Here is a 19,127-nt window from a genome sequence, read left to right as displayed (position 1 = left end):
TATAATGTAAAAATATATATAACTTCATTTCACTATCTCAAACCTTATTAATTATATCATTTCACACCATTTTTCATTTTTTAACTAAATAAAATTTATTTTAATTTTTTAAAATTTATTTCATTATGTATACCAAGAACTTTATATGTACCTACGTCATTAATTCAATATTTATTATGCAAATCAAATATCAACTTCACACTCCTCACTAACTTCAAAACAACATATATCAACACATAGCTACATTATTTGTACCTAATTCAATAAAATTGAAATTTCATTTTTCTATTTCTCATAATTCAAAATAATTACAAATTGTTTTTTTTTTTCAAGTACTTAAGTTGACCCAAAATCAATTTGTAAAACACATTACTTGAATGCTTATGTTTTGAGCATTCTCAAAATACTTTTGTTAGATTTGTTTCAATAAATTCTAGGATTTTAATAATCACTCTAAGTTCTAGAACTTCAACTACCACTTTATTATCGTTTTAAGAACCATATCATCACACAAGCTCCTTGATGTACGTACATGATTTTTCAAAATTCTAGAACTTACATTTACCTTCACCAATTAAGACCCTTTAAAAATAAGAGATTTGCATCTGTTTTTTCTTAGTCAACATGTAAGTTCTCACTTGAGTTATAATGACTTGAGTAATGTTGAAAAATGAAGAGCATGGATTCAAGCTTTTCGTGGCTCAAGTGCAATATTTCTGTTTCTTCTTGTTTCTGTCTCTTCGTTAAATATTCTTATATTGTTTTTCATGATTATGATATTTGGGTTGGATACTGCAAATTGGAATTATCTTTGGGGGATCCTGTGGCTGCAGCTGAATCAATTAAGGTCTCCTTCACTCTAATTTTGGACCAATCATAAAGTATGAGAATATTATATTATGATACAATTATTATAATATCTGAGATTCAAACTTATTAACTAAATTAAAATTACGCGCATTGATTCACATATTCTCCGATAAAAGGCGGAAAATTTGGAAGGTTTTTCCACAGAAAAAGCTTGCTTGGCTCGTAATGAAACGCGTGGCTTGTATCCATATGGTTTTGTAGATGGAATGATTGAGAGAAGAATTGTGTTGGTTTATTATTTGAATCTTGTTACCATTATTTGTTAGATAAAGTAATAGTAAAAAAAGAAACTGAAACTGCCATTATAAATCTAGAATAATTGTGAGACAAGGGATATCACCACTTTCAGCCCTTAGCTTCTTCTAAATTAATTAAATTATAAAGAAGTGGAGAGTGCAGAATGCATTTATTTGACTCAGAAAATAAATGTATTAAAAGAAAGGTGTCCCACCTAATCCAAGAAAATTAATGTACATTAAATGATATTGGACTGTGTATATTATTGGGGATAGGATAAAAATTCAACAAAATAAAAATATGCAAAAATAAATTCTAAATATTATAAAAAATTTATTAAATAAAAACTAATTTTAAAAATTAAATAATTAATTATTATATTAACAGAATTAAATACTATTTTATAAATTAATAAATTATTAATATTTAAGATTAATCATTATAAATTATACACACATGTGTGGTGTATAATTTCAATTACAGTGTAATGATACAATCTAACTTTTCTCTTATCGAGAAATAGTGTCCAACTTGGTTACTCCAGTGCTGTATTTCACGAGCTAAGTTGTTTCTGGGCTTAGCTACACAAATATGTAAAATTAAATTAAAATAATTTTAAAAATAAAAAATAATTATTATATTAATTAAATTAAATACTATTTTATAAAATAATAAATTATTAATATTTATAAATATAACTATTAATTACTTTATATTTTAAATTAATCATTATATAGAATCTAACTTTTTTCTTATCGAGAAATAGTATCCAACTTGATTACTCCAGTGCTATATTTCACGGGCTAGGTTGCTATCTCGGCTTAGCTACACAAATATGTAAAAAAATTATCTTTATATTTTAAGTATATTTTATGTAAAGATAAGGATGGTTGTAATTATCATTAAAATAGTAAGCAAGAGTAATTTTTGCATATTCCATGTGTTTAATAATACTGTCGTGGAAGTTTTAAAAAAAGAATAATAAGATTAACCATCTGCACAAGTAAGAATGCAACCAGTTGACTTTTCTTCTTTCTCTTACCTTCGAAAAGGAAGGCCTTGTTATTTTTCTGATTTCTTTCTTTACTTATCTTTATTGTTAAACAGAATAATAATGATGGACAAAAAGAAAAGCAATGTTATTGTGCTCTGTGTAGGCCCACCAAAAACAATTTTAATTACAATGATTACACAAACTATTATCTTAATACTCTCATCTCACCTTATCCCCAACCAAAATTAGCTCACCGCACGTTCCTTATTTATCAAAGCCCTGCAAAGTTATAAAAATAATGCATGATTGGATGTGATTGTTATAATGCCATGGTTGAATCTGCATCATTGAAAAGGTAGTAAATGTTTTAAAAATTCACCCCATGATAACGAATTTTAGTTTTTTGTTGAACTCTTCAATGGGGCTATCCACAGTTTGTAATTATTCCAGGAGACTATAATTCAACTGTAAATGAAAAGGATCTCGTGGTTGTTTATTCTCTTCACTTTTATCATGTATTAAATAAATTATACTTTTGAAACTATTTGTGCTAAATAAACTATAAAAAAAATAATAATGAAAGATAAGTGCCACTTTATTTTTTGCATAAGTCCCGTGTGCACGTTTTGCATTTCGCACGCAATCTATGTCCCAAAGTTAGTCATCAAATCCGTTCAAACAAACTTCTCCATCAAAATTTCTACGAAAAGAAAAGTAAGATTCTTTTATAAATTAAAATTAAATTATAAAAAAACTAATTGTAAAAGGCTTTTATATAACTTTCCCATATTAATTTAATTTATAAAAAATCTATTTTTTTTTCTTCTAACCTTTTTATAGAAAATTTTATTAAAACATTTCCTTAATCGCATTTACCTGCAAAAGAATAACCCAAACTGAGGCTCTCTGTTTGGATTGAGAAGGGAATTTGTGAGGATGAGAGGGAATGGATTTGTGAGGATTGAAGAGGATGTGTGAGAATATGTGAGGTTGTTTGGATGGAGAGATGATAGTGTGGATTTGTGAGAATGGTTTATTGTAAGTTTACAAAATTATCCTTCTTATTAAAAAATATTTAAATAATGAATTATGATTTTTTGTGTGTAGATTTGAATTAATTAAATATTTTTAATATATAATATTCATAATTATTTATATTTTTAATAAAAAATTAAAAAATATAATATAAAATATTTTGGTGTTAAATTGAAATAAATTAAATACATTAAAATTTATGAAAATAATATTCATTTGTTATTTTATATAACTATATATATTGTTGATATTATAATTTTATTTTATTATTTATAATTATATGTTGTTATTAATAGTATAATTAAATATTTTTAAAATTATAAATAATAAATAAATTTATGTAATATTTAATTTTATATATTAAAATAAAATACATGTACAAGAGTATTTTGGTAAAATGCAACAATCCTATTAAATCCTCGTGAATCTCTTCATTTTGTGAAGAATGAAAAAATCCCTCCACCCTCTCCCCCATCCTCTTTCCCACTCTCAAAACCATGGAAACAAACACAAAAAAACACCCCTCCCTCCTCCCTCCTCGGAAGGAAACACACCTTAGTGAGTCTTGAGAACATCCGTTATTATTCAAAAAATTATAAATTGTCACAATCAAACGTCAATAACGAGTTGATCCCACCTCACTGAAATGCCTAAATGTCCCAATTTTGATTGAAATAATTTTAAGTTATATGCATTTTTTTTCTAAATTTTGTCACTGGATCATCTACTTGTATATCAACACGATTACATCTACCATTTTATTCTATCTGTGTCATTCAAACATACAGTTGCAACCAAATTTGATCATTACAAAGATTTCAAGGTATAGCTCTAGTACTCATTTACAGTAATGCTCTAATAATCAGGAATGGCAGAAAAGCGGTATCCTTGAGCACCCCTCCATGCATAATATGCAATTCGAGTCTCATAAAAACCTGTATCCAGAAATTAAGGAGAATTATGTTTCCAGAAAAAGATCCACGTGACAGATAGTTAATATGTGCATAGTCATGGTAGATACAAACTAAATTAATATTTAGCAGTCAAGAAGCATCTGTGAACGAAAGAAATGAGACACTTCAAGCTCTAGAACAAATAAAACAGGCTAAAAAGTACGGCAAGACACATCATTCCATATATATGATGGAAATAATCATTAATTCATAATTGTAAACATAATCATAGAGATGAACATGACCTCCACCCATTCCATGCCCAGTCTCATATTCTACTCTCATCAATTAAGTACACATTAAAGTTCTTTTTTAATAAGCAAGGAAAAGTTTTAGCTAATGAAATTATGTTACTATAGTATTAATGTCATGTTATTGTCTAGGTAGCATATTTTATGTGGTGGGATAGACAAAGAGGACAGCTGACATGGATCCATAATTGTATGCTTCGCATTATATGCAATGATATTCTCATCAGGTGAGAGTATTGGTATGTCACATTTCTTTGAAACATTTTTAACTGATTCATTGTAAAGGCTGATCAACGCAAACGGCATAGTTTATGATCTGTGAATTATCTCTCTGCTAATCATGAAGTGCATCCACTATCCCCCATTTCGACAAATTCAATTGAACATGACAAAATTGGCATGGTTTCTGTGTTTCTCAGGGGGTAAAGATCAAATGCAGTTTGAGCTAATCAATCTCGATGCTGGGCTCGTAATGCATAACTAACAACCAATTCGTCCAAAAGTATATTAGCTCAGCAGTCTCAAAGTTGTCAAAACAATTATTCTTGGTTTTATATTAATTAAACTAGATACTTAAACATACATAATGCATATCACATTCAGAGAATCCAACACACCTGGGAGAAAGCTAAGGAAGCCAAGGGCTAAAAGACCATATGCTTGAGAACTTTCTCCCCCCATATGACCAGAGAAGATAAAGTATGAAAGAAACAGAAGTCCTGTGCCAAGGAATAACAGGAAGAGTGCAAGGGCAATGGATTTCCAGGGAACTTTATCCAAGGCCCTCGGTGTATAATCAAATCGTGGGTCAAATGGTCTATTAATAGCACCATCATCGTCATCTGTGGCAAGAGGGGAGTAACGAACACGTCTAGTAGCCATATCTTTCCAGAGCTATGTGCTCCTAAATTTTTTAACCCCAACAAAAAAGGACCACATTAGATTGGGATCAGATGGGAAAACCAGAAACTTTAACACAACAAGGGATGAAAAGACTTGCAATTAATTGACAGATTCTTGAAGACTGAAGTTCTTCCAGTCAAGGAAGGTTGTACTGCATAATAAAAAAATTCATCACTTCACCCTAACAAATTCATAAACAACAGAAACACACAGAGATACACCAAAATTTCAACAAACTCTAATTTAGAGCCATAATTCAATTATGTGACCACAAGGGAATCAAGCGTCAGTTTAGAGACTCTGCACATGCCACTATAAGGTTATCAAGATCGCGAGTCAACTCGTAAACTGGGACGAGTTAACTTTCCCACACCTCGAACCTAGTTAACTCGCAAATAGGTGTGAACTCGAGCAAATTCGCACGAGTTTAGAGTCGATTCAGCATGCTCCGTTAGGCACTAGAAAAAAAAGCAAAAAAAGACAGTGGAATTGTTTGTTTGTAGGTCAGGATTTATGCAGAACGTACCAGGGTTGCAATTCCGTGGTTCTGTCTTGCAAGTTCGGGTCCGTTTGTCTGTTGATGTTGCGTTCTCCTATAGCACGAACAGATCTGTGTTGGTGTCTTTCTCAGGTCGTTTTACTTTTCCACATTCTCCTTTGAGTTTTCCTGCACACCCTGCGATCTTACTTACTGCTCTCCCTGTTCTTTACTCTTCTCTCGCCATTTCATTTCAGAGGACGACAAATTACTCGGTTGGGTCATCTTAGGGCTTTAGTGGTTTTTTTGGGCTCTGCATTCTGCACCCCTATAAATTTAAACTACAATTGCATATAAATTAAAATTATACTCTTACCTTTTTAAAATTTTAATTTTAGATTGTGAAATTTGAAATACATTTTTTACAATTCAAAATATATATTTTTTATTTTGTATTTTAAATTGTACAATCTAAAATAAATAAAAAATGTATTTTAAAATATAAATTCTAAAATACAAATAAAAAAAGTATTATGTAAATGTATTATAACATAAAAATGCATTATTTTAATAAAAAATATATTTTAAATTTGGAAATACATATTATAATATATAATCTGGAATGTACTATTGTATGTTCTAAAAGTATTTTTAATTTGAAAAAATATATTAAATTATACAATCATATATATCAATATATTTTGAATTATATTTTAAAAAATATTTTTTAAGTTCAAAATATATATCAAATACAATCTAAAATATATTTTTAAGAAACAATTTTATTATTTCATTCATAATGGGACAGGTTTAAAAACATAGGGGTGAAGAATGCAACACCCTTTTTTTCCTCCTCTCTTATATGGCAATTGCTTCCTTTACCCAACACTTTTGAACCTGCACTCAACACAGTTTCAAAAATTCCAAAAATACCTTTTATTTCAGAAATGAAAATCTATAATTGAAAATAATGCATTCCATAAAAATAGATCCGAGAGAGATTATTGTGTTCCGAATATAAAAATCCGAAAACAAAAAATCAAAATCACATTCTAGATAAAAAAAATCTGGAATTGAAAATAATTCATTATGAAAAAATTTATCTAAAAAAGATTATTGTGTTCCGGAAAAGAGGACCTAGAATGTAATTTTATATGAACCCCATTTTTTTAAGGGTATTTTTGTCCTTTTCCTTTAATTGGATGCAGTGATATGGTGCAAGAAGCAATTGTCCTTTTCTATTGGTGTATCTTCGACCTCTCTCACTTTTTATGTCCAGTAACTTTTTATGTTAAAAATAATAAAAATATGAAATCTATTTATAAGTAACATATAATATAATATGATCAACTAATAACAATAATCACAATAATAGTATAATAAAAATATATAAAAATTATTTGTAGCATAATATACTATAAATATTTTAATATAATGTTTAATTATTATATTCTTTAATAATATTTTGATATAATTTTTTATACGAAATAAAATTTTAAGGGTTTATCATTTTGATTTTAAGGGTTTAGTTTATTACACTTACTAATTTACCAAAATTTTCGTGTTTGTGATATTCAATTTTATGATTTAAATATATATGCTTAAACTATTCCCAAGTTGAAGAAATCTACCTACTCTCTGGCATTTACTTTACCGTTGATAAATAAATTCATAGTTAATCACAGGGCTATGATCATGCAGAAGTTAAACTAAAAATAATAACATAAATCATAGACATTGTTTCTCCTATCTCACCTTTTCTTTTTATATACTATATCGTTACAAGACTTGTTATAGGTGCGGAATGCCACGTAGAATTTGTATTATTAAAAATAATTTAAAAAAATAAGAATTAATTATTATATTAAATAAATCTGATATTATTTTAAAAATTAAAAACTTATTAATATTTAAATTATTTTTATTATTAATAAATATTTTAAATTCATATTTAATTAGTTATCTAAGCTTTAACTACTAATTATTAATTATTAAACGGACAAAAATTTGTTCTATCATCTATAAGTAAATTTTATCGATAATAGAAAAAATTATTAACAAAAATAAATTCATTGTGATTATTGTGTACCCTAAAATGATAAAGGTAAAAATTTGGATATTAGATTCATGACTAATCAAATGACACATATGAAAAATGTGTATGTTAACTTTGATAGGATCAAATCAATATTAGTGAAACTTCTAAATAATATCCATTGTTGTTGTTGATTATGCTGTTTTCTTCATACTAGAATTTACTTTCAATAATCTTATCTATGTTAAAAAACTATAAATACTTTGAATTATCCTTCTCACTTATCATGAAAACGATTGGACATATTGATATTTTGGACCGGCTATATAAAATTACTAGACAATCTAACATGAAGAAAAAATATTTCAATAAATAATAGTACCCGTTGCAATATTGGGAATATGGAAACATATCCTTCAAATAAGTATTTATCATTATAGAAATTAGTAAAAATTGCCAAAAAATATTTATCATTTTAGGTATTAGTAAAAATCTTCAATAATCTCTTAATAACGTTGAATATTTAAAGAGAAAAACAAATCGCGAATAAAATATTTAGTAGAGGCAGTTTCTTCCTGCACCTCTACATTTTTCTTCCTGCACCCCTACAAGATTGTGCAAAGACAAACTTATCCCTATATTTTTTTTTATTTTGGATTATGAAATCCGATAAATTTTTGGATTTGCGTTTTCGGTAAAATTTTGGATTGGCGCATCTGATAATCTTCCGGATTGGTGCTTCCGGTAGTATATGAATGGTAGTGTTAATCCAAAATAAAAAAATGCAAAACATCCATAATTGAAAAAATCATTCTGGATCTGCCAATCCGTAATTTAAAATATGCATGAAAAAAATCATTCCAGATCTACCAATCCGTAATATAAATTAGGTTTTCAGATTCAGCAATCTAGAAATCAACAATTTATGCAAACTTTGCTTTCAGAACACCCCCTCATCTAGAAAGCAACATGATTTACTTCCGGATTGATGAATCCATAACACACTCCCAGATTCCGAATTCAAATAACAGGTGAAAGTTAGTTTTGAAATTTACAAAATTGTGGGGTACAGGAAGAAAAATGTAGAGGTGCAGGAAGAAACTGCCTTAGTAGGATTAAAACTGAAAAAAAAACAATTATAATTTCGTTTCTTGATCCATGTAATATAAGACGAAGTTATTTAAGTAGAACTGTTTAAAAAATAGTATATTTATTGTTGTTTCCACTATATTATACATACTATTAACTATGTGAAAGGAATAGGGTATATAAAATTATTATAATTAATAAGAAGTTAGTAAATGTGTGTAAATAAACCTAGAAGGAATATGTGTGGGACCTGATACCTTGACATTGCATACTGCAGTAAACATACTCTTAACAAATAAACAAATTAATATTTTAATATTTTAAATTTTAATATTTAATTTAAAATATTAAAATATTATTATAAAGGGTTGTTGAATGTTGGTGTGTGCAGTGTTAACAAAAACGTTTTCCACATATGTGTGTGCATGTGAGTATTAACAAAGGCAGTCCAGCCATTACAGGAATACTTAATGTTGGAAAGCAAAGGAAAACCTCCGAGTTGAGTTATTCTCGGAAGCCAATTCACTTTGTGAATAAATTAAGCAAAGCACATATGCTGAAATTCTGGCTTCTGGGTTACGATGGATTCCTTTCCACAATATAAGGAGACATGAATTGTTGGATGCAGTGAAGAAGGATCCATGACTGAGTGATGAGCGAGGAACAGGTAGGGAGGAGGAAATTAGAGGTCACAAGGCAACTAGCCTTGCACATTGAAAGAATGAAAAGGCCATATATAATGGCCAAGAGATATGACTGGGAAGGTTTCCGGAAATTTTTCTGCGAACACAAGAATCTGTTGGACAAGCAAATCGACTTGCACCACAGCACCCCTTTTCACTACGCAGCACACTGTGGGAACCCAGAAATGTACAAGGAGATGATTGAGTGGGTGGGTGAGGGAGACATAAAGCGTGTTCTGAGGTTGCAGGATGACATGGGGAACACGCCACTCCATGAGGTGGCCTTCACAGGAGAAGTGGAGATGACAAAGAGCATTCTGGAGCACGAGGAGGAAGCAGGGTCCGATCAGTATCAGGCATTGATAGAGATGAGGAACAATTTGGGAGAAACTCCTGTTTACAGAGCAGCTGCACTTGGAAAGACAGACTTGCTCATCTTCTTCCTTGAAGACTGTCAAGTTGATCCCAACATCCATTTTCACCGACAAGAGGATAAGATGTCCATTCTTCACACTGCTGTCATTGATCAGTTCTTTGGTTCATCTCTCTCTCTCTCTCATCATTTCATGCATCTTCACATCACACACATAAAATTATTCCCTTCTATGAAGTTGGTAACATGTTTATTTTGAATGCAGGCACAGCTTTATGGATTTTAAAAAACTATGACTACCTCGCTAATGAAAAAGAACAGAATGATCTCACAACTCTCCAATTGCTAGCAAAGATGCCCTCTACGTTTAAAAGTCAAACCCCAATGGGTCCTTTCAAAAGTTTCTTATACATTTGTATGTCTTCTGCATCTATTTATACTCCTGGGTTTAGCTTTTCCAATTCCAAACATGCATATGTATCCAAAGAAATATTTTATATTTTGGTGTGTTTTTTGTGTGTATATATTCATTATTATTGATTGAAATATTAATAATGAAGAATTTTGATCAAATTAATTATATAAATAATGAAATTCGAAGTTAATAGTAAGCACAGTGTTGAAGTTATATAGGAAGTTATGCTAATAGTTGCAGTATCGTGACACAGTGCTTCCTAACTTTCAAGATTACAAATACTACGATCAAAATAATGGATGCACTACAAAAGAGGAAGATTTGGAAAGAGGCAGAAACAACAGAAATGAACCATCTTCAACTGAAACGCACCTTGAGGATAACATGAGAGAAGGGCAAAAACTGGAAAAACACAAGAAAGGAAAAAAGGAGTCACCTAGAACTCAAAGGAATCTCTCAGGTATCCAATTGACATGTTAAAACATAAATAACAGTTTTGGATAAATATCTATATAAGATTAATTTTGTAAGTAAAATTTGAGCACATAGCAATTATAAAATATTTTGTGAAATTAGGATACGAAATGTTATTCCCTTTACTTGTATTCATAATAACCATTATTATTCAGAGGAAAATTTGCATGCAATATGGATGCTTTAACGTTGTTTTTCAATTATATTTAAGTTTTACTTTAATAATATGTTATATATTTAACAAAATTAATTATTATATAAAATATTGAGATAAAACCCAAAATTTGATTTAAAAATAATATCAACTGAAATTTAGAAGACTGTCGTGTGCATATTGTGAAACCAAATACATTAATTGAAGGGTGAGTTTTATTATACTCTTTTAATAGAGTAAAATTTGTAAGGAGTCCTATATAATGACTCAATAGAACCATAAAAGATAAGTTAAAACATCATACATTATATAATGACTCTTGAATCTTGTCCTTAGAGTAGACTTAAGTAGATTATAAAAAATATTTGATCTCGACTTCTAATTTATATGAAATTTATGAATGTATTCAAATAAGAAACTATCCCAACCCTTATTATCAAGTGAGAATTTATTTTTTATATTTAAAAGTCTGACATAATTCAGAATTTACCCAAAACTAGTTTATTAATATTTTTCTTATTCAACTCACCTTCGAAACTAAATTATACACTAATACACTTTAGATTATAATGTGAGAAGAACAATGTTTTATTTCAAAATGAACAGTTATAATTATTTAAAATAATGTTCAACATGTATGTATGATTTACGTAATCAAGATTAACTCATTTAAATATTTTTTTGCAGCTTGGTCAACTACAGTTTTTTCATGGCTGTGGTATTCCATGTGGAAGGTTCTAGCCAAAGGTGCAACATACATTTCTCCCAACAACAAAAAAATATATTTAGAACATGTTTCGAAAAACTAAAAAAAAAATTGTTTTTTATAAGTTCAAATTAATTCATAAAAGTTAACTTATATAAAAAAAATGAACTTATGCATAAATTAGTTTTAAATTATGAAAAAAGAATTTGATTTTTAGTCTAAAAATTGTTTATGAAAAAAATTATATATAATATGTTTTGACTTAATTTGTTTTCCTGGCGTTACTTGTTTACTTTGTTGATGTTCAGAATGGAAAGAGATTGATAAACTTTGGAGGAAAAAGGAAATGCATAATTTAGCAAAGGAACTAGTACACTTGCTAGTACAAAAAGACTTTTCATGGCGAAATACTGCCATAGCAAGGGATAAAACAGTTTCCATGGGGAGATCACAACGTGAAGGAAAGCCCAAAGAGGAAAAAAAGGAACAAGAGGGTGCAAGCAAACCTACTACATATACCCCCTTGCTTATGGCTGCTTGCAATGGAATTACAGAGATTGTTGAATTAATAATTCATTTTCATCCTCATTCAATTGAGCATGTTAGTGAAGATGAGCAAAACATATTGTACATGGCTGTAAAGCACCGCCAGAAGGAAATTTATCGAATCTTAAAGAAATTGAAAATGGTGAGAAGTCTTGCTGGAAAAATAGACAAGGACAATAACACTGTCCTTCATCACACTGCAGAATTTCAAGGGGGTTCCCAACCTGGTTATGCCATGCAGCTGCAAGAGGAGTTGCATTGGTTTGATGTAAGTATCCTTTTCAATTTCTCATAATCAGAAATTATACTCCTACTTCTCATTTTCAATGTGTTCACTCAACTTTTGGATATTATAAGTACAATCATTGATGTTTTAGAAAATTAGCTAGTAAGAGAATTGTAAAGCAAAGGACTAATTAGTATCTGATGTGTGTATCTCACTAATTGATACCATTGTATATCTCAAATCATTTACTGTCTGCACTCATCATAATAATACAGCGCATAGAAAAGAGAGTCCCTTATCATTATACCATTCACAAAAACCAACACAACCAAACTGCAAAGCAACTTTTTGTGGAAAAGCATGCATCACTCCTTAAGGATGCTCGTGAATGGATAAAAGAAACTGCTCAATCGTGTTCTGCAGTAGCTGTTCTTGTTGCCACTGTTGTCTTTGCAGCAGCCTACACTGTCCCTGGAGGCACAGATGACTATGGCTTCCCTAGATTTCTTCATCACGCCATATTCTTCGTCTTCACAATTATGGATATTGTGGCTCTTATAGGTTCTTTGGCTTCTGTGATTATGTTCCTCTCAATCCTCACATCACCCTGTGAGATGTGGGACTTTCGAAAATCTCTCCCTCGAAAATTGATGGCAGGTTTTGCCTTGTTGTTCTTCTCCATGGCCACAACAATGCTAGCATTCAGCGCCACAATTTTGATCAACATCAAGTTAGAGGGGAACAAATGGACTTCAAGTTTGACATATTGTGCAGCATTCTTCCCTGTATGCATATTTGCATTGGTGCAGTTCCCTCTATTCATGGCCATCAAAGGATGTGTTCGTAGCTTACGTAGGAACCTTAAGAAGATTATTCCTAGGTTCCTCCTTAAGTTGGTCAAAAGGAGAAAGAAACTATGGGACGTCTGAATTGGAAACTATATATCTATTTTCTGTGCCCCCCTCCCCAACCATTTTTCAATTTTTTGACATTTTTTCTTCAACCATAATTTCTTTTGGTTGTGTACAATTTTTTATTATGTCACGTTACTATTTCAAGGTTGTAATCATACACTGTATATTTGTATGGATTATTTAAAATAACCACCATTGGACATAGATGTGCATAAATTAAAACATACTTTATATTTTCTCTAAACTCAAATATAAATAAAAAAATAGTAATACTTGATGAATTTAAATATACATATATTTAAACTAATTCAACTTTATTTAAAGTAACTATTTTAATCAAATTTCTCTGTTTAAAGATGAACACCATTTTCAATAAATATGATTGAAAATAATTTAGAAAATAGATTTTTATTTTTATAAAATCAAGAACTTTAAAAGAATCAAACTATCATTCTTAATAAATATCAAAATTAGATATTTATTGTTGTATTTGAGTTCAAAATAAATAAATAACATATTTTGTCGTGATATACAAGAATTTAATTCAATATGCCACTGAATCTATAAAGCCAAAGTATTATTATAATTGTTAATAAACTTTTCTTTGATGGCCATTAATATAGTTGAGGAAGTTGGGGCTCAAAAAATCATCAAAGGCAATTCTAGCCAAATAAAATTATTAAAGCAGGTCACCAATCCCTCCATCTTGGTCAACAATAACTGTAAAATATCAATATCTGCATATACATTTACAAGACAAATAATGACACGTTGGTTTACAATGAGTGTGACTTAGAAACTGTACAAAATATGTACTTGATGCCAATGTCCCGTGGGTGAAAGGAATGATGTTGAAGCATTCAATCATCCATCAAGCTTGGAATAGAGATCAGTAAGTGCACGGTAGAGAATGGCAGCAGCAGGTGGCCTAGGCAGTGAGTCAAGTATGTCTGTTGCAGCTATAGACTGGCTGCCATAGAAACGGGAATTTTCTTGCGTGCGAGTAGTTACCATACTCCCTTCAAGTGAACATCCAACAAATGCACCTGCATGTAGTAATATTGTCGTCAAACACCACACTCCAAAACTAAAACAAAATGGACTCCAGTCAGGTCACCTAAGCAAAACCTCCAAATGTAACAAAAAACCATCAAGTTCAATAAAACCATGTTCGATTCTAGGGTATAAAGGTTACATTAATATTAACATCAATCTAAAAAGTTTATGAGAATGGCTTTTGGAGATTCACTTGCAGCATGCTTGGTAATCGCTAAAATACAAGTTTCAGTGGGTCATGTTAAGTGTGAAACAATCAAGTCCCAATCAGCCTTCCAAGGGTTCCATACTGAAGTCAACATTAGCCATCATGTGGTGACAAAAACCTAAAGAATGTATGAAGAGGTAAGATAGAAAAATATAAGGAAGGAAGCTTTGCTGATTCGCTCTCATGTTTTCTATAGCAAGCAATTAACTACGAAGTTGAGCACGTCAAAGCCAAATGGGATTTGGAAATCAAGGTTAACCTCTGATTATGCTTTCCTTTCACCTCTTCCACCCTCAAGAAAACCTTCTGCCTAACTGCTCACTTAAGAGTGGAACATTAGCAGCACACATATCTACTGAAGAATTTTATCTACAAACCAATACATGGATAATTACGACAATAATAGCATCTTCAGTTACTAAAGTTTTCTCAAACAGCATTGCTATAGTTTACAGCTATTCCAATTCAAAATATAAATATTCATTGGTAGTTGATGAAAACAAGAATCGTATGTTCTATACGAAGAGACCGCAGAGTACACTGAAAGTTGAACTGCTAGACTAAGAAATATTTACATAGAATAACGAAAGAGAAGATCCAGTTGCATACTGTTAAAGAAATCAAGGCCTTCAGTACACTACATGATCACAAATAACATACCTTTACTGCAGCTGTAGGTATAACAAGCAGCATAACCACCATCACCAGCTCGAACATCAGCTTCAACTGATCTACCAACAACGCCTACTGCAGCACTCAAACCAGCTCCAAGTGAAATATGCATATTGCCACTAAATGTCTTGACAGCATCATTTGTTCTCAAGACAATAATGAAGTCTGTCAACTCTCCTCCAGCCTGTGAAATAAACAAAACAAGTCAACACTTCAGAATGTATAGATATGAATAAATATCAGTAAAACCTTGAGATGTCCTACATTTATATGTCTTAGGAAGTCAGAATCAGTGCTTGGAACAGTTGAGGAGTAAATGGAATAATATTAAAATGAGGATCTTTGTGGAAATTTAGCTATTGTGAAATATATATTTCAATAAATTTCAATACATGTTACCATGTAATTCTAAAGTCTAAACAAAATAAATGTTATGGTGTTACAGTTGACCGGAAACAGTATGCACATAGTAACAGATTTTGGCAATTGATCCACAGTCATTCGAAAGCAAAGCCATTACTAATTGTAGTGTTTAGCCAATACTGTTACAGAATGGTTACTTCACCTGAGCCCCCCACCCTACACCAAAGGTGGACACAGCAGATGGAGCAGACCATGAACCATCTTCCCTTCGTGCGACCACAAGTCCTGTTCCAATGTTATACGTGACCACCACTCCTACTTTAACCACAGTGATAATTGCAAGGCCCTTTGCTTTTCTTAGAATGACATCTGGAATTGACTTCTCGGGCTTTAGAAAACCAATCTGCAAAAGTGAAATTCTAGATAAAGTAAAACTTGTTTTAGCACATAAAATTTATGCAGTAGACTTCCACATTCACAAGACACAACAATGAACTTTCTAGTTCAGATCAGTATTATAAGTTCTTTATACATGTAAAGCCCGTGATAATTAGCACCAGTTGTAAATGTTTTCTACTTCAACAATTGAAAACGATACCTGATTATAAGCCTTGATAGTGTTAGTTGCCTTGTAAATTTCATATTCCATGGACTGTCCCCAAGGAAAATTAACCCAAGATCTCAAAGTGCTCAGATCCGTCAGGTCATGGGTTGGCAACTGAGCAGCATTGCTTACATGATCCATCAAATAAGGCTGTACAGACTCAAGTCGGACACAGCATACATCACATACTCTTTGGGGGTCAGAAACTTGGAATTTTGATGGCAACAAGCTCCGCCCTTTAGAGCACTCACCACAAAATATTCCTCCACAAAACCGACAGTGATGTCGAGAGCACATGATGGGATGAAACCTCACACCACAAAGCATACAAGAAGAAGCAGCACTATCAGCTAACCATTTTGGAGGATCAGCTTCTAATAGTTCCCTCACATTACCAAAATTGGCCTCTGTAAGAGTTTGTGCCATCTCTCTCCAAGCTTGTTCTAGTACATGGCTGGATATCCACGAAAAATTACACATATGAAGATCTCCTGAAGCCAAAGAAGTCACTTTTCCCCGAGCCACAAGTAACATTTCTGCTAGCACATCCCACATAGTCAATTCCCTTTCGTCTCCTACATATTGATTCCACCCCAAGTCATCATCAGGAAAATAGCCACCGTTTGATGGAAAACCTTTGGCCCACTCTTTATGATCATCTTCCAACATAGGTGGAACTGAAACTGGTATCCACACTCCAGTATCTTCCTGCAGTGGAGCATCGTAATAGAAATACCTTCCCTGAAGATTAGCTGAAGACTCCATATCTTCGTTATGTTTTTCCAATTGTTTTTCGGGGAATTCAGGATATAATCTAGAAGCATTTATAGAACACCGTCCAGTACTATCAGAGGAAAAGGAATCAAAATACTCTTTAGTATCGCAATTCCTCCTCCTACCACCCACCTGATCATCCTGTCAATAATATCAAGCACCACAAACAAAATCAAACATGGAGCCCCAAACTACACCCAGTCTCAAAAAGGAAAAATGAATATAATTTTAACTTTAAAGTAACATATTAATTTCATGTTTGCAAATGATTCCTGAATAATTCCCTTATTCCTCTTTCTCTTATAGTCTCACTTTTAAAGGCTACATGAACACACGAATCCCCCCTAAACAGATATTTAAGGTCAAATTCCATGCATACAGAGACAACAAAAAATCCAAAATTGCGCAGAAATTTCGAATTCCTCAAACAAAAACACATACGTATAATCTAGTCAGGAAAGGAGAAAATTTACCTGAGGAGAACCGGAATTGCATATCTGGTCGCTAAGGGAGAAACTAGAAAGCCCTGCAGATAAATTTTCCACAGCTTGCCCCTGATTCTGACACTCCAAGATTTTGCCCTCCATTGGCAAACCTAGGACAAACACCAAAATAGGGCATGCATATGCGTATAATATCTACAATTACTATCAGCAAAAGAAAGATTTGCACTGAATTGGAAAAGAACGAAACTTTGAAATGGAATTAGAGCTTCAATGGCGTGTGATCAAAACAGAGTTCCCCCAAGGTTTTACGTCTCCCTTGCGTGCTGCCCTGATTATTATATTTTCAACCTCTCTATCCTCCTTCTATTTTTTGATTTGTTATTGTTATTTTATCCACGTATTTTTTTATTTGGTTTTACAACAACTTTTCTTCAATTAAAAAAACCACTTTACTCGTATTTTCAAAAATTTTAGAAATTAAATTGTTTTTAAATTTAATAAATTAAAATTAAATTTCAAAGACTAAAATATAATAAAGGTACTGTAAAGAAAAACAAAATTAAGTTGTTTTTTTTTGCATGTCACCTATATTTTTTAGTTTTCGTGATCTCTATTTTAATAATAAAGTGTTTATATAGAGATCCTTTTAAAGAAAATAATAATAATTTGTTTTTGAAACTTCTTTTAAAAAAATTAAGTAACTATCTTTACAGTAATCATTTTACAATATAGAAAGCCCTTCAAATGAATACATGAAATAATAATTTTTAAACACTACATCTTAAATTATTTAATCAATTATTTCTATTAAAAATATACTATAAAATATGAAAATTAAATTCTAACTCAAAAACAAAAATCTAAAAAAAATGCAAAATGTTGCAGGGTGCAAGGTTGTGACAGAGGTGTGAAGAAACAGTTTTTTTTCTGAAAAAAGAAACAGCCTTAAACTCCTGGAATCTAGGCATCCCCTGTTTCCCAACAATTGGCCTCCCTAAATACAAGCTCTGAATGGATACAGCAACTATTAGTTTTAAATCCTTATTATAAATAAGTTTAATGAAAGGAAAATGGTTGGAAATGACAAATTAAATTCACATTAAATTTGGAAGTTTTTTTTTCTCTCTCTTATTTGTTTAATTTAATTAGTTAGCTTCAACTTAGTTAAAATTCATATTTAATATATTTACATCAAGGATGTGCTTGGAAGAGAAACTTCTCTTGAATCTGAAATTAAAAATTCATTTTTTTAATGTTTAGAGAGGCCAATTTGTGGTTTACCTTTTTAAAATACTATTTTCAGGAAATAATGTTTTTTAAAATAATTTTTGGCCAATTTTTACCAATTCCCATAAAAGAAATATGTGAGAATCCAACTTTTATATATATAAAAAAAATTAATAAAAAAAGTATCATGTTACTCTTATTAAATTTAAAATTTTAGCAAAAATAATATATTGCTCTTTCATTTTTACAAAACTTATATCAATATTCTAAGTAATATTTTTTTATTAACAAAATACAACTTAATCATTCTTAAAAATCATAATTTCTAATGTTTATTATTCTTATATATTAAAATAATTATATTCTACTATATATATTTTTCTGCAGTTTGAAGTAGGATAAAAGGGAAAAAGAAAAAAAATAAAGTGAGTGAAAACGATA

General features: G+C 30.7%; 3 protein-coding genes across 4 annotated transcripts; 1 reads left to right on the top strand and 2 right to left on the bottom strand.

Annotated features, from left to right (window-relative positions):
* Positions 1–3,864: 3,864 nt before the first annotated feature.
* Positions 3,865–6,048, bottom strand: LOC137832452 (uncharacterized). 2 transcript variants are annotated; one of them, XM_068640620.1, is made up of 4 exons: positions 5,770–5,944; positions 5,341–5,394; positions 4,958–5,244; positions 3,865–4,071 (listed from the first exon to the last, which is right to left on the bottom strand). In XM_068640620.1, the coding sequence occupies exons 3-4, from the start codon at positions 5,220–5,222 to the stop codon at positions 3,992–3,994; spliced, it is 345 nt and encodes a 114-aa protein (XP_068496721.1). In that variant the 5' UTR covers positions 5,223–5,244; positions 5,341–5,394; positions 5,770–5,944; the 3' UTR covers positions 3,865–3,991. The 2 variants fall into 2 exon arrangements, with proteins under 2 accessions (XP_068496721.1, XP_068496719.1); XM_068640618.1 differs by lacking the exon at positions 5,341–5,394 and having other exon boundaries at positions 5,770–6,048.
* Positions 6,049–9,471: 3,423 nt separating this feature from the next.
* On the top strand, positions 9,472–13,560 carry LOC137832451 (uncharacterized). The gene is made up of 6 exons (XM_068640617.2): positions 9,472–10,065; positions 10,167–10,316; positions 10,570–10,776; positions 11,632–11,691; positions 11,959–12,464; positions 12,698–13,560. The coding sequence occupies exons 1-6, from the start codon at positions 9,498–9,500 to the stop codon at positions 13,349–13,351; spliced, it is 2,145 nt and encodes a 714-aa protein (XP_068496718.1). The 5' UTR covers positions 9,472–9,497; the 3' UTR covers positions 13,352–13,560.
* A 423-nt stretch (positions 13,561–13,983) lies between these two features.
* LOC137832450 (RING/FYVE/PHD-type zinc finger family protein) lies at positions 13,984–17,845 on the bottom strand. Its single transcript, XM_068640616.2, has 5 exons — positions 17,487–17,845; positions 16,234–17,154; positions 15,838–16,038; positions 15,261–15,456; positions 13,984–14,382 (listed from the first exon to the last, which is right to left on the bottom strand). The coding sequence occupies exons 1-5, from the start codon at positions 17,598–17,600 to the stop codon at positions 14,201–14,203; spliced, it is 1,614 nt and encodes a 537-aa protein (XP_068496717.2). The 5' UTR covers positions 17,601–17,845; the 3' UTR covers positions 13,984–14,200.
* Positions 17,846–19,127: the final 1,282 nt, after the last annotated feature.

Source organism: Phaseolus vulgaris, chromosome 6 (assembly GCF_051622355.1).
Source record: "Phaseolus vulgaris cultivar YP4 chromosome 6, ASM5162235v1, whole genome shotgun sequence".
NCBI classification, from domain to species: domain Eukaryota; kingdom Viridiplantae; phylum Streptophyta; class Magnoliopsida; order Fabales; family Fabaceae; genus Phaseolus; species Phaseolus vulgaris.
Note: the sequence above shows the minus strand (reverse complement) of the source record. Positions and strands in the feature narration are given on the sequence as shown.